Source organism: Danio aesculapii, chromosome 8, assembly GCF_903798145.1.
Source record: "Danio aesculapii chromosome 8, fDanAes4.1, whole genome shotgun sequence".
NCBI classification, from domain to species: Eukaryota; Metazoa; Chordata; class Actinopteri; order Cypriniformes; family Danionidae; genus Danio; species Danio aesculapii.
The window spans coordinates 41,734,481-41,749,288 of NC_079442.1; the positions used below are offsets into that span (position 1 = coordinate 41,734,481).

The 14,808-nt window shown below is 34.7% G+C and overlaps 1 protein-coding gene across 2 annotated transcripts in view; it reads left to right on the forward strand.

Moving 5' to 3' along the window:
• The window catches only part of fnbp1a (formin binding protein 1a), a 57,664-nt gene that overhangs the window by 35,369 nt on the left and 7,487 nt on the right, over window positions 1–14,808 (forward strand). For both annotated transcript variants that reach the window (XM_056463999.1, XM_056463998.1), the window contains exons 8-14: window positions 1,717–1,863; window positions 5,794–5,973; window positions 7,418–7,600; window positions 11,512–11,526; window positions 11,942–12,051; window positions 13,790–13,922; window positions 14,026–14,153. In XM_056463999.1, the coding sequence (XP_056319974.1) occupies window positions 1,717–1,863; window positions 5,794–5,973; window positions 7,418–7,600; window positions 11,512–11,526; window positions 11,942–12,051; window positions 13,790–13,922; window positions 14,026–14,153 (896 nt within the window). The remainder of the gene's footprint in view (window positions 1–1,716; window positions 1,864–5,793; window positions 5,974–7,417; window positions 7,601–11,511; window positions 11,527–11,941; window positions 12,052–13,789; window positions 13,923–14,025; window positions 14,154–14,808) is intronic.

Genomic DNA, 14,808 nt, shown 5'->3' on the forward strand with positions numbered 1-14,808 from the left:
TGTGAGTGCTGGGCATTATGGGATTTTTAGTTCGGGAAAGTGGTTGAAGTCCTAAATCGTTGCCAATCATAACAATGGATCATAGGATTTCTGGAATATCATGGAATTTCAAAAGGTGTATTTCAGACATTGTAAGTCAGGGGATTTTTATACTTTTTTGTCCAAGTGTATCAGAGAATATCAGGCATTTTTGTTTCTCACTTTTTAAATTTAAAGTTTCAGTTTATCAAGATGTAATTTTTCTATACCATATTATTTTAGATCACAATGTTTCACACCTATTGTAATGGTTAGGCTATTTTTCAGCTCCATTTTATTTCACACCCATCAGATTAACTGGCAATAACTGGCAGTCACCAAACTGTACCCTTGTGAACTAAGGCTATATACATTATATATTATGTACACTTCTAGAGCTTTGGCTTTAAACTGACAACTTTAAAACTGGGGGCAAATGCGGCGCAATTAATTTTTGCTAGTTTTACCCCAGTGCATGGTATCATTTTCATGTTTTGCGCCACATTAAGTAGCAAATGCATTTGTGCCCAGTTATGCACCCATAGATGTGCTGGTCTGAAAAGGAGGTGTGTTAAGGCATATTGTTGGCATGTTGATATTTTGAAATAGACTGGACCATTGACCACCTAAAGCTGGTCTAAAGTTGGTGGTGTGTGGGTTTTATTTGTTACTTAGTTTTATGTGCCTTCAAAATGTGCATCCTTATTGCTTAATACACACATAGGGACGACAGCAGTGCACAAATATCTTTAAATATAATCCGGCTCTGTTGTAGCCAGTTAATTAATGACAATATACATTTGTTTCATGTTTTGGATATAACATTTTTGTTAATGTTTATTTATTCTTATGCTGGAAATTAGGACTGAATTTAGAAATAGTTGTGAAACAAATCTTTGTGCTTAACAAACAAAATGACAAAATTAAATATGTAATGGATATCTTGGCGACGCAGTGGCGCAGTAGGTAGTGCTGTCGCCTCACAGCAAGAAGGTCGCTGGTTCGAGCCTCGGTTGGGTCAGTTGGCTTTTCTGTGTGGAGTTTGCATGTTCTCCCTGCGTTCACGTGGGTTTCCTCCGGGTGCTTCGGTTACCCCCACAGTCCTAAGACGTGCGTTACAAGTGAATTGGGAAGGCTAAATTGTCCGTAGTGTATGAGTGTGAGTGAGTGTGTATGGATGTTTCCCAGAGATGAGTTGCAGCTGGAAGGGCATTCGCTGCGTAAAACATGTGCTGGATAAGTTGGCGGTTCATTTCTCTGTAGCGACCCCGGATTAATAACTAAGCCGAAAAGAAACTGAATGAATGAATGAATGGATATCTTAAGTGGAGTGTGTCCACCACCGTTCCCCGAATCCACAGTCAAAAGGATGAGGTCAAATGGAAGAGGCTCGTTCTGTAGATGGTCTTTAACCACTTTCTTGCTAGTGAAGCGTTCAAGTTTTTCCACTTACAAAGGCCATCGTGTAAATATCAAATGCGTCATGGCATGATCCAACTGAATCTTAAAAGGAATAAGAGATGAGTCTCTGATTGGTGTAATGCACATTCGGCTCAAAACGCACCCATAACTCATTAAGAGAATAAGAGCCCTGTTTTTTTCTGTCCTTAAAATCATAATGTGGGCACTTATATCTGATGGATCTTGAACTTCACAATGTGATATGTGAGGTTTAATGTATGTATTTTGTGTTTTCAGAGGATACAGGAGATGGAGGAGCGGCGGGTGGGCCGGGTGAGAGAGAGCATGCGTGTTTACACCGAGGTGGAGCGGAAAGTTCTACCCATCGTCAGCAAGTGTCTGGACGGCATGACCAAGGCAGCCGAATCAGTCGAGCCTAAAATGGTAAGTTAAGAGTGGTGACTGGAAAATCAAATTTATAGAAAACCTTTTATTTAAGCCATAAAATACCTATTTAGCAGTGCAGTTAGGAGTTGAAAGCTGGCTCTCGTTCAGGCCTGAGTTCATTTATAAAAGGCCAGTCTGTGTCATCTGATTTGTGACTCTTTTAATGAGCCATAGTAGATTTCTGCTTAAGTCTGAAGTGTAATTCCTATATAATATCTGCTTTATTCAATAAAACAGCAGTTTCGTAAAAAGTAAATAAGAATTTTTATTCATCTTAAAATAATAAAACTGTTCAGTTTTATCCTTTTTTAAATCCATTTATCTAATCGAAGTCTGGTAGGAGCACGTTTAGCATAGCTTAGCATAAATCAATGAATCGGATTAGATAATTTACATTTTGTTCATAAAAAATTTAAAAAGAGTTCATTTGAAATTTAAATTTAAAGCTTTTTAATTCTTTAGCTGACTACTAACTATACTTTATTCTGCGTAATAAAATAAATTTTGGTTCCGTGCCACAACTGTAGTAGTTTTGCAGCACTTTTCCTTTTTTCCTTGGTCTTAGTACATGATGTAACTACAGAAGACTCCAGCTTTAAATAGGAATGATTTTTGGAGGGAGATGCTAATAGTCTACTCTCATTCAATGATCTATTCTGAGCTAAAAGATCTATATTAAGCTAAAACATTCAATTTAAAAGATCTATGCTAAGCTAAAAATACAAAATTAAAACATGTATGCTAAGCTAAAAGTGCTAAGCTAAAAGATCTATGCTAAGCTGCAAGTGCTAAGCTAAAATATCCATGTCAAGCTAAAAGTACTAAATTAAAAGATCTATGCTAAGCTAAAATGTTAAACTAAAAGATTTATGTAAAGCTAAAAGTGCTAAGCTAAGATCTACGATAACCTAAAAGTGTCAAACTAAAAGATCCATGCTAAGATAAAAATGTTAAACTAAAAGATCTATGCTAAGCTAAAAGAGCTAAACTAAAACATCTATGTTAAGCAAAAAGTGCTAAGCTAAAAGATTTATGATAACCTAATAGTACTAAACTAAAAAGATCTATCCAAGTGCTAAGCTAAAAGGTCTATGCTAAGCTAAAATCCTGCTCCAACACACTTACCTGTTTCAAATAAGCCTGAAGGACTTAATTAGTTTGATCATGTGTGTTTAATTAGGGTTGAAACTAAACTGTGCAGAGCTGCGGAGTTTGACACATGTCCCTGCTGAAAACATACTCATGCTACCAGCTGGTCGACCAGCTAAACTAGCCAACAAGCCTAGGCTGGTTTAAGCTGTTTTTTTCAGCAGTGGTGAGTTAAGAGATGTATGCTAAGGTAAAAGTGTTAAACTAAAAGATCAATGCTAAGCTAAAAGTGCTCCTGCCAGACTCCAGATTAGTTGAATGGATTCAGAAATGGTAAAACTCAACAGTTTAAGTTAAGTACTGATTGTTCTTCGTCTCATGTACTGTCACCATTGAATAATTAAAATAAATAAATTAATCTGATAATAATAATATACTTATTCATTATTAAATGTTTAATAATACTATTTTTTGTTAGTGTTTTCAACTTCAAAAAATAAAATACAGATTAATAAATACAGTCAGATAGGAAAATAGCAAAGTCATATTTGCGATTCTGTACAATGGCCTACTACTGCAGCACAACTACGATTTCTAGAAGCAGCACATATAAATTTTTGTCCAGCCGCAGGCTAAATTACCGTGTCCAGATTAAGCCAGCGGATGAATAATACAGCAGTAAAAAATGCTGACTGGATTTCTGTGATCACCACTGGCCCACTTACAAACCACTGAACGGCAATCGCCATGAAGCATCGTTATCCTGGTTTATCATCAATAATTTACAGCTGCGGGGGGAAACATGTGCCTCGGTCGCCCGTCATCATGTGTCCCTTCTGCTAAATCCTGCTCCAGCGCTCTCATGTTTGTCCAAAAATGGCAGATGGGAAGTGTAATTTCCAGCGCAATGCTAATTGACTGATACGAACTGGGTTTTGCAGCAGATTTGAAGTGGCTTAGCAACAAAGACTTAAGCCTCTCTGTGGCTTTTGGACTGTGTGTTTGTTTTCATGTATGTGTGTGTGCGCGTGTGTGTGTTTGGTCATATGAAGCAGCACTGCATGAAAACAAGCTGCCATAGAAAGTCATTTGTTCGTGTTCATGTGATGTGGTTATGATATGCTAAAAATAGTGTGTTGTTCTGACCTGAAGTGCAGTCAAGGGATTAGATTGAGGGGATTTGGAGTCTTATTTCTATGGTGGATGTGCATCTCGTTGTCTGTACTACATAATTGCTGTGATTATGGTGTCAGGCTGAAGGTTTGCTTTTTGGTTAACCTGTAGCTTACAGTGGTGTGGGCTGCGTTTCAAAAGTCAAGCTTACCTAAATATATACATTAATACATATTGTATTTTTACAATGAACTTAAGTATTTATGATTTAATAATAATAATAGTAATATTACAAACATTTCTAAATTCTAAAATTGAATAAATAAATAAAAGAATAACAACAAAAAATACAATATTGCTAATTAATAAATAAATATGTATATATTTTTAGAAATACAATTATATTTTTAAATAAAAATATTTATAAAAATAAATGATAATAATACATAAATAATAATAAAATTTAAATTAAATATATTCAAATAATTATGATAATAAATCATAATATATATAAATCATAATATATATAAATCATAATATATATATATATATATATATATATATATATATAAATAATTTTATATATAATGTTATATATTTATTTAGATTTTATTAAATATAACTTTATTATAATAATAATAATAATAATAATTATTATTATTATTATTATTATTATTATTATTATTATTATTATTATTATTTGTAGTAGCAGTAGTAGTAGTAGTGTCAACATCATCATCGCTGCTACTTACATTTTTTTTTTAAATATAATATAAAGTTTTTATGATTTAATAAATGTTTTATGATTTAATAAACATATAACCCAGATAGTTACTAATCAAATGTATATGCAATATTTTATTTTACATATTATAATATGTATAATAGTAAATGATAGTTAATTATATTATGACTAGAATTTTATGTTAAAAACATATCAATAAATAAAACGGTTCATACGTTTTTTTATATTAAAAGTAAGAAAATTGTCATACTGTCAAATTATAAATGTATTAAAACTGTGATATTTTGGTTTTATGTTTTGTTTAATATGATAACATTAGCATCATTACTTTAAATATTACTCTTCAGTATACACTAGTATTATAATTATTCACGCTGTAATGCATCATAGTTAGTTATCAATATAACTGTTAACACAACCACAATAGGATAGTTTATTGTTTATTATCTCAAAATTATTAGAAAAATAGTCAAATGTAAGATATAAAGTCAAACATAGCAGATATTATAGTCAAATGTAAGATATAAAGTCAAACATAGCAGATATTATAGTCAAATGTAAGATATAAAGTCAAACAGTAGATATTATAGTCAAATGTAAGATATAAAGTCATATAAAGAGCCTGTAAACATAGTGAAATTAACTAATAACGCTTATAATTGTGTCGTTTTACTCAGAATTGTGCAGATCTTGTACCTTAAGTTTATGTTATGGAATTCCATCAAATTTTGAGTTGAAAGTTGCAGTTACTTCACAGTTTTGGTTCTGCGTGAAATTTTTTTTTAGAAAAAATGCAGTAAAATAATGCTTCCAATTCCAATCATGTGCAATATTCAGATTCGAATGTTTATCTTGTAAATATGTTACAGTGAAAATAATGTATTATAATTCATAACAGAAGGAGGTTTTATCCTAATCTCTCTGGTTTTGTTATAGCACAAAGCCTTACTGACACTTTTCAATTCTGTTTTCAATCTCAGGACAGTAAACAAGTCGTAGAATCATACAAGTCTGGCTTCGAGCCGCCGGGTGACGTGGAGTTCGAGGACTACAGCGTGTCGATGAAGAGAGCGGTGTCTGAATCCAGCTTTCTGAATGCCCGCGGAGAGAGCAGACGCCGGAGCAGGAGCAAACTGTGGCCTTTACTCAAGAGAAATAAGGTAAGGAGTGTAAGTCCTTGATCACACAAAGAAAACGAGTCAACTCTGAGTGAAAAAAAATGTGCTACGTAGGCCCCGACTTTTCATTCTCCAATCAAATAAATGCAGAAGTGGGGTTTTCGTTGAGGTGACAGCAGTGTTTGTGTTGTCAAGATGACTACGGATACTTTTAAAGATGGAGGAGAGACTTGTGGTCACACGAATGACTTCAGAAGATTTGAGATATAGTAGGCCTACATGACAACTTTCTAGTGTCTACCTTCATAATATCAGGCCACCTTCATAGCTTTTGTTGGTTTATAAATTCCACAGAATGTAGCACACGCACAAGATTTGGATCAGTCCCAGCTGGCCGATACCAAAGAGCATAGAATCACCAAGAGGCGACACTAGTGCGATTTGGGAAACAACCACTAGATGGCGCGGCGGCCATTTTGGAATGAAAATTCCAATAGAACAACAGCATATTATAAGTCTGTAAAATAAACTATTAAAAGTGCTAATGATTGTGAAAGTAAGTGTTGTATTGTCGTCTTTCAGGTTGTATCTCAGGTTTAATGCGCTTTTTAAATAAATAAATAAAAAACAAAGCAGCTGCTTGCCATCGCGACTGCAATCAATTCCAATGGACAGCCGATCTCTTTCACTAATAGCGGAATCCGTAGCTGTTACTGGGCGCTGCTGTTGCAATGGAACGTACTATAGAGTGTCGCCTCTTGGTCATTCTAAGTTCTTTGCCGATTCCCAATCCAGCATAAATATGCGGTATCAAAGCTGATATCTGACTCAAGTATCGTATTGGTGGATGCCTAGTTGTTGTCACTTTGCACCTTTATTGCACGTGCTTGAAGTTTTTAAACTAGTTTTTTAGTTGAGAGATGCTGTACGAATGCAATTTAAACGCGCAGTCTCTCACTATTGCAAATTTTTGTCTCCCCTTGTGGCTATTAAAGGAATTGCAGCAATCGCAGTCATCTAAAACAACCGCGGTTAGATTAGATAACCACAACTAGATTCGATTTGGCTATTTAATAATTAATAATACCTCTGTGGAAGAATTACAGCACCACACACTGTTCTGACATGTAATCTACATTGTTTATAGTCAGTTTCAGTGATTTGATATGTACTTTTCATAGAAAAGGATGGAAAAAAAAAAGATAGCGAAAGCTCTGGCTGCAATCAGGTGTAGCCTTCATTTAATTCATTGCTATTAAACATGGTTTACGATAACTATTTTATGCAGGTTGTTTAAATGATAATTCGACCAAAAAATGTCACGACTAACAAGTGTTCCTGAATTTGAAAGTATAGTTTGCAATGTGTGAAACTCAAAAATGTCTAAACATTGTCTTTGCCCTGGAATGTTTCTTTCCTCACCGTCTCTTTTCCCGTTTTCCTCCATTCCACTTCTCAATGTGCTCCATCACACCCTCATCTGTAGCTTATGTCTTTGTTAGCATCGCCCCGTCAACCTCCTCCCCCTCCCCCTACCTCCCCGTCCCCGGACGGCCTCCAGAACGGCCCCCAGTCTCCGCAGCAGCCCAAGGAGCCCCTGAGCCAGCGCCTCAATGACTTCATGGGCACCAAACACAAAATGCACTGCCTGCGGAGCCTCAAACGCGGGGTAAGTTCACTTCACTTCACTTCTGTATCTCTGTTTACACCTGCTATTTTAAGATGCCTTCTGGTTGATCAGATCACAAGGGAGACGGAGTGCTATTCTTAAAGTACACATGAAATCAAAAGTAACCATATTGATTTAGTTAGCTCACATTGCTAGATTTGTGGTGAACAATTCATCGGTGAATGTCATTAACTTCCTGTTTGTTTTCAATTAAATTCTCAGATTATGTCTGAGGTTTACATCCAACTGTTAGTTTTGACAGCGCTATGACAACAAACCCTCCAAGTGTCTGTGAATCTACAATTAATCAATTAGGTTTGTTCAAGCCTAAGGTCCACAGTCACGCAAAAAATTTTAGTTATTTTTGACACTGAGTTAAAGTTTGACAAGCAAATAAATTCAGTCGTCAAAAGTGGTTTCTATCAATTAAGGAACATTTCCAAATTGAAGCCTTTTTTGTCTTCTAAAGAGTTGGAAACCATCATCAATGTTTTTATTATGTCCAGATTGGACTACTGCAACTCTTTGTATTTAGGAGTTTCGCAGGCTTCAATTGCAGCTGCTAGGCTTTTAACTGGGACAAAAACAATTTCTAGTTTCTCACCAGTTATCATCTCTTCACTGGCTCCCAGTCCAATTTTGGATTCAATATAAATTATTGCTACTTGTTTTTAAAAGTTTAAAAGCTCAGGCACCTATTTACATCGGTGAGCTTCTTCACTGGCATACTTCATTGAAGCCAATCAGGTCGGAAAACAAGTTTCAGCTAGTTGTCCCCGATACACGGTTGAAATCAAGAGGTGACAGGGCTTTTTCTGCCACAGCCCCACTTCTGTGGAATGGTCTGCCTTTACATATTAGGTCGTGTTCTTCCCTGGGTGCTTTTAAGTCTCATCTAAAAAATCATCTCCTGTCTCTTGCTTTTTGATTGTAAATAATTAATTTTAATCTGTTTTTATATATTTTGCTTATTTTTATATATAAGTATAGATTTTGTATGCTGGTCTTTTTGTAAGGCACTTTGGTCAACATCTGTTGTTTTTAAATGTGCTCTATAAATAAAGCAAACAAACAAACAAACAAACAGAAATGTCTAGGAGTGTCTGTTAGGTTGTAATTAGGGCTGAGTGATATGGGCAAAAAAAATCTATCACGATTTTCTTGAAAAACATTTCCATTTCAATTTTAATCACGATTTTGACACACAGACATTTTACAGTGTGAATGCGCACACATATTAGGAGTGTTGCGATCACGTATTCCAGGCGAACACAGTTGAAAACATCAAAGGTTGATGGTCGCCTACCTATGACAAAGGAGCGCGAGTGCAAAGCACGTTGAAAAGGCTAAAGGAAGCGATGTGCCTCGCACATTACACACGCTTTTAGAGAATGCGATATGTGACTGACAGGTCTTACAAATTATCTGGTTCTGCGATACATCAGCCTTCCTGTATGCAAAGTAATCCCACACCACAGATGTTTTGGGCACAAAGTCCTCCTGTCATCCCTGTTTATGCAGGCTATTTGTCATTAAGCTCAGTTTCCTGTTCTCGCACTCTGTTTAGGAGCACTGCGTTATGATTGGTTCAAACAACATACTGCGGGAGAAGTATCAGCTGGGACTGAAGCACAAAAAAAAAAAAAAAAAAAAAAAAAAAAATCGCTGTTAGGCGATTTAGAAACCGTACATGTTCAAATCACGAATTTGATACAATTTCAATTAATCGCAAAGCCTTAGTTGTAATAACTGTCCCAAAACCCTTTACTGAATGAAACGGCTACTTTACAACATACAATCAGCTTGCAGTGGAAAAATTCTCATTTAATATTCCATTTCTCTAGAAACTGCGTCACAGTAGGAAAAAACACTGTCGCAGCTTCCGGTTCATGCAGACTTTTAGAAGAAATTTGTTTTTAAATGCAATTTTCTTCTACATTTCAAACTTGGAGGAAAAAAGTTATATATATATATATATATATATATATATATATATATATATATATATATAATTATTATATATAAAAGAATATTTTGTATCTACTTTTTTTTTTTGATATACTTTTGACTTCTGTAGTATTTTTTGTTCCTTCTGTGGATGTCAATGGCTGCTTTTTCCCAATATGCATCAAAATATCTTGTTTCATGTTTAACAGAAGAAAGAAATTCATATTCATAAAGGTTTATTCATAAAGGTTTAGATAAATAATGAGGAAAAATTTGTGTGAACTATTCCTTTAAGTTAAATTCAAATTCTTGAAATAAATATTTTTAACATCATCTTGTAAATCAACTAGTTGTCTATCCTCAAAGGGATCCTTCAATTATTAGGCATTACAAAATGATAAAACTTAAAGGTCACACTTTATTTTAATGGTCTGTTTGTTGAGTTTAAGTTACATTGCATCTACATGTCAACTAATTCTCATTAGATTATAAGTAGATTGTTAGGTTAGGGTTAGGGTTAGAGTAAGTAGACATGTACTTACAAAGTTTCCTGTAGTCAGTTAAATGTCTGTTGAAGGAGCAGTATTAACAGATATAAAGCAGACCGTCTACTAATACTCAACTGGACCATCAAAATAATGTTACCAACTTATAATATAAAACTGTATAACTACTAAAATATTTTACTTCCTAAACTACACTGTAAGAAAATAATTGCTGCCTTATTTTTTGTTGAATCAAACTGTATATAACTTCAAACAAATTGTTGAAATTTTTATAACTTATTTAAAAAGAATTAACTAACAAACAAAAACATTTGTTGTCATGACTTTTTATATCATTTTACAGCGTTGCATAGGAGCTGTAAAGTGTAGCATCATACAAAACCTATACTTTTCTTCTGTTTTAACATGTATATATATATATATATATTAAAAATTCATTAAAAATTAGTTTAATAGATATTTTAGAACATTATAAGTAATTGCATTGAGTGTCTTGACAAAAACATTATGCAAGGGATCAGGAACTCTTGATTCAACAGCAACAAAACTCTGAATTTGTGATATAATTGGGACTGGCAAGAGTAAATTCTGCTTACTTTTTGCTTCCAGTACAATACAACTCACGATGATGAATGACAAAGTTTATTCAGGGTGTCTGTGGGGTCTTAAAAAGTCTTAAAATTTATTATTTTTAAAAACTACATTTTAGACCTTAAAAATGTCGTAAAAGATCTTAATACTACCATTTCCATGTAAGGCTACCTAGCCGGACCAACACGCATCCAATCACCAGCAATAAATCCTAATAAAACTTTTCACAAAACTCTATTTATAACTCTGTTTACCAATATGTTTAAATTGTCATCCTTATAATAACATTTGTTTCAAAGTTCTCAATTTTTTTTTAAAGACCAACTGAGCCATTGGAAAAAAAATCTAAAGCATTTAGCGCTGTATAAGTCTGAAATTTCATTCATAATGGTCTTAAAAAGGTCTTAAAACTTGCAGAAACCCTGTTAATGCGGTCAAAATGCAGATGTTTGAGTACATTTGACCACATGCACATCTAAACTACAACACCCATCTGATCATATGTGTTTTTGACCAGCACTAGAAGTCATGTATGGTGGACAAGCTTGAAGTGTTTCAGCCCTTATTTACACCTGTGCTTAGCGTTAACCACTTATGACTGAAACAACAAAAATGCATCTTAATACCTGGTGTAAGCAGAGCTTGTGTGTCTTTCCTGTGGATCTGGACGACTCTGAAGACTAAAGCACCATCAGTTTGGTTTGGTTATTTAGTGATGTGAGAATGCATAAAATGTCTTGTTGCCATGCTTTTTGTCAATGCCATCCTAAACATACTGTATCTGTCTTAACAAGCAACATAAACGTTTCTCAGTGTGTGTTTTAACCGATTCTCCTAACACATCTTTCTTCTTTTTAACATTCACAGCTTTCTCTAAAGCTGGTAAGTCTGACTTGATCTTAAAATGTGCAAATTCTAAAGAATGGTGTTAATGCAGGATAATTAGGCCATCTCTGAAATTCACCTTGTTTTATATATTAAGAGTTTATTAAGAGCTTGTGTCAGCACGGAATTAAAAACTAGTCAGGATTTACTAGGATTTACTTCATTTCTCTGTAGTTTTGTATTCTGAAGTTGACTTGTAGCTAATTTAGTCTACCAACTGCCCACTGTGGCCCTTCACTGAAAAGTTAATAGTTAATAGTTTTCTTGATAATAATACAAGGTTTACCATTTTTATTTGCAATATGCATTAGGTAGTCACTGGATGTGTCTTTTAGGGCTATGACTAGGCTATACTTTCTTTGTTTCATGTTTTAATGCACTGACTTACTTATAACTTTTTATCACTCCACAGGGAACAGGCCAGGAAGACTACAGTCATCTGCCGCCTGAGCAGAGGAGGAAGAAACTGCAAGCCAAACTCAATGATGTTAACAAGGACATCCAGAAAGAGATGGATCAGAGGTACAGTAAATCATCAGCTGCCATGCTGCTAGTAGTATCAGCCTTTATGCCAAATAGCACATCATCATCATCAAGCAAACTGTTTATAAGCTACACTATGTATATATATATAAAATAAAATTTATACAATGATGACCATGTTATTTTACATTTGACTGTTCAATTTCATTACTTGAATACTGTTAGACTCTGCAGAAAAGCATAAAGCACTGTTTATGTATTTATTTTTGCTTGTAATTTATACAAATTTAGGCAGATACACTGCAAAGCAAAATACTTGATCATCCCAGTCGATCTAAACAGATGAAATCTTTCCAAATAGAGCTATTCAAATCATCTGATAAAAATTATATTCATATCACAATATATATTGCAGCAAAACAAATGATCGCAATGTCCGATTTTTCCACTATCGTGCAGCCTATCAGTGAGCTTCAGACACTATTGTTTTGGTGAATCCTGTGAGATTAAAAACCTGGTAAAAAAAACAGGCCAATTGCAATAAAACATTGTTAGGGGCCGTTCACACAGAATGCGTTTTTCCTCTCCAGTGCGCTACTTTTCTATTGTTTTCCAATGTAAAGTCATGCTTAAAGGACATGTGTGACTGTTACGCTTGCGTCTCGCACCTTTTGAAGCATTTGATAAATTTTTTAGATGCCATTCATTCATTTTGCTTTGGCTTAGTCTCTATTTCATGTTACCACACCGGAATGAACAGCCAACTATTCCAGCTTTTACTGTATTGGAAAACAGTATTGGAAATCACCAGTATTGGAATCTAGTATTGGAAAACACCCATACACTTTCATTCACACACACTTATACACTACGGGCAATTTAGTTCATCCAATTCATATATAGCGCATGTCTCTAGACTGTGGGGGACACCAGAGCACCCGGAGGAAACCCACGAGAAGAACATGCAAACTCCACACAGAAACGGCAACTGGTCCAGCCGGGACTTGAACCAGCGACCTTCTTGCTGTGAGGTGACAGTGCTAACCACTGAGCCACTGTGCCGGCCCCCTTTAGACATCATGTGAAGTTAAAAGAGCTTCAACTTTCCCACGCAGCACAGCTCATTACTGTCACAGTGTTTTTAGTGAGATTACAACAATGATAATTTCCTTTTAAGTTTATCTGAGCTAATATGAAACTTACTATATATATATATGTGGGACTCTTATTTTGAAAGAGGCAGGGAGACTGTAATTCTTTACATTACATTGGGAGGCAATAATTCTTTACATTGTTTTCTATACATTGCTAAGCAGTGCAAACATGCTGAATGGCGGCACCGGTACATGTACACTTATAGACAACAATGTTAAGAATATTAAACGTTGTGGCACAACACAACACTTCGCATCCAGTGAGCATTTCTCAGCCAGCCATCTGTTCACAGCCTGTCAGAACGCACGCAAAATGCTGGATATACGGATTATACATTTATTTTTAGAGGACTTTGAGGAGGAATAAGGTGTTTAAATGTATATTTTATTAGCTTAATGTGTATATTGTGAAGTGTATTGTTATGTATGTTTGTAATGAGGCAACAAATACATGTGGGCTGCTGAGTGTTTAATGTACATTCATGTATTGTGTCATATCACTCAGTTCTTACTGTCATTTCTTCTGAGTGAAAGGACAACAATACATTTAATAAAACTCTTATGATAGTAGTAAATGAGTTTATATGCACATGCTTGTTGTTTCAACTTCTATTTGTTTGCAGGGACGCTCTGACTAAAATGAAAGATGTCTACATTAAGAATCCTCACTTGGGCGATCCAGACAGTATAGATCCTCGGTTAGAAGAAATCACTCAAAGCTTGGAGAAGTTGCAGTTTGAGGCACATAAATACGAGGTGTGACATTCACAAATTCGAAGACCTCTAACATATGCTTATAACAATATGCTAATCTGTAATCAAGACCTTTTACATGACCTGTCGTTTTGCTTTTTCTCAGGGCTGGTTGACGGAGGTGGAGAGGAAGTTACTTGAAAAGGGATCAGAGTCTCAGAGAAGACAGAGCAGCCATTTTGACTCGCAGGGCAATACACCTCTTACAAACAACTACGGTCAAAACCGAGAGAGGTACTTCAGTCACTAGACAGCAGGGCTAAACATGATATAATGTATCAGAATTAATGTCTTCCAGTCACTTAATGATATTATAGTCGCCAGTAGCACATATGCAAGAGTGCTGTTTTCCTAAATAGATGTGATAATAATTATAAACAGTTCAGCAAATGAGAAGTTAATACTAAGTTACATGTTAGACATAATATTTTTTCCTGAACCAATGAAAATAGTTCTAAACCTGAGATTCTCAATCTACGGCCAAAGTCGGCCCATGGTATCCTTTGATTTGGCCCACCATCCCATCTGAGAAGATGGGAACACAAAAATAAATAAAGAAAGGAAACAAAGAAATGCAAAATAAAAACATTTAAGTAAATAAAAAATAATAAAGAATTTAAATAAATAATTCATTAATAAATTATATTTTTATTATCTGATAAGGATGTGGTTGATGGAAATGCTTTTAACAGAGATTGTCATTTCTTATTTAACAAAAGCTTTGTTTGTTTTATTGTTAAGTATAAAAAAAGTGTTGAAATTAAATGTTAATGTTAAACGTTAATGTTAATTAAATGTTAAAATTAAATGTTGTAAATGTATACGATTTTTTAAGATGTAAATACTGTCCCCCGACGATGACTTCGGCCAGAAAATCAAGACAAAAGGC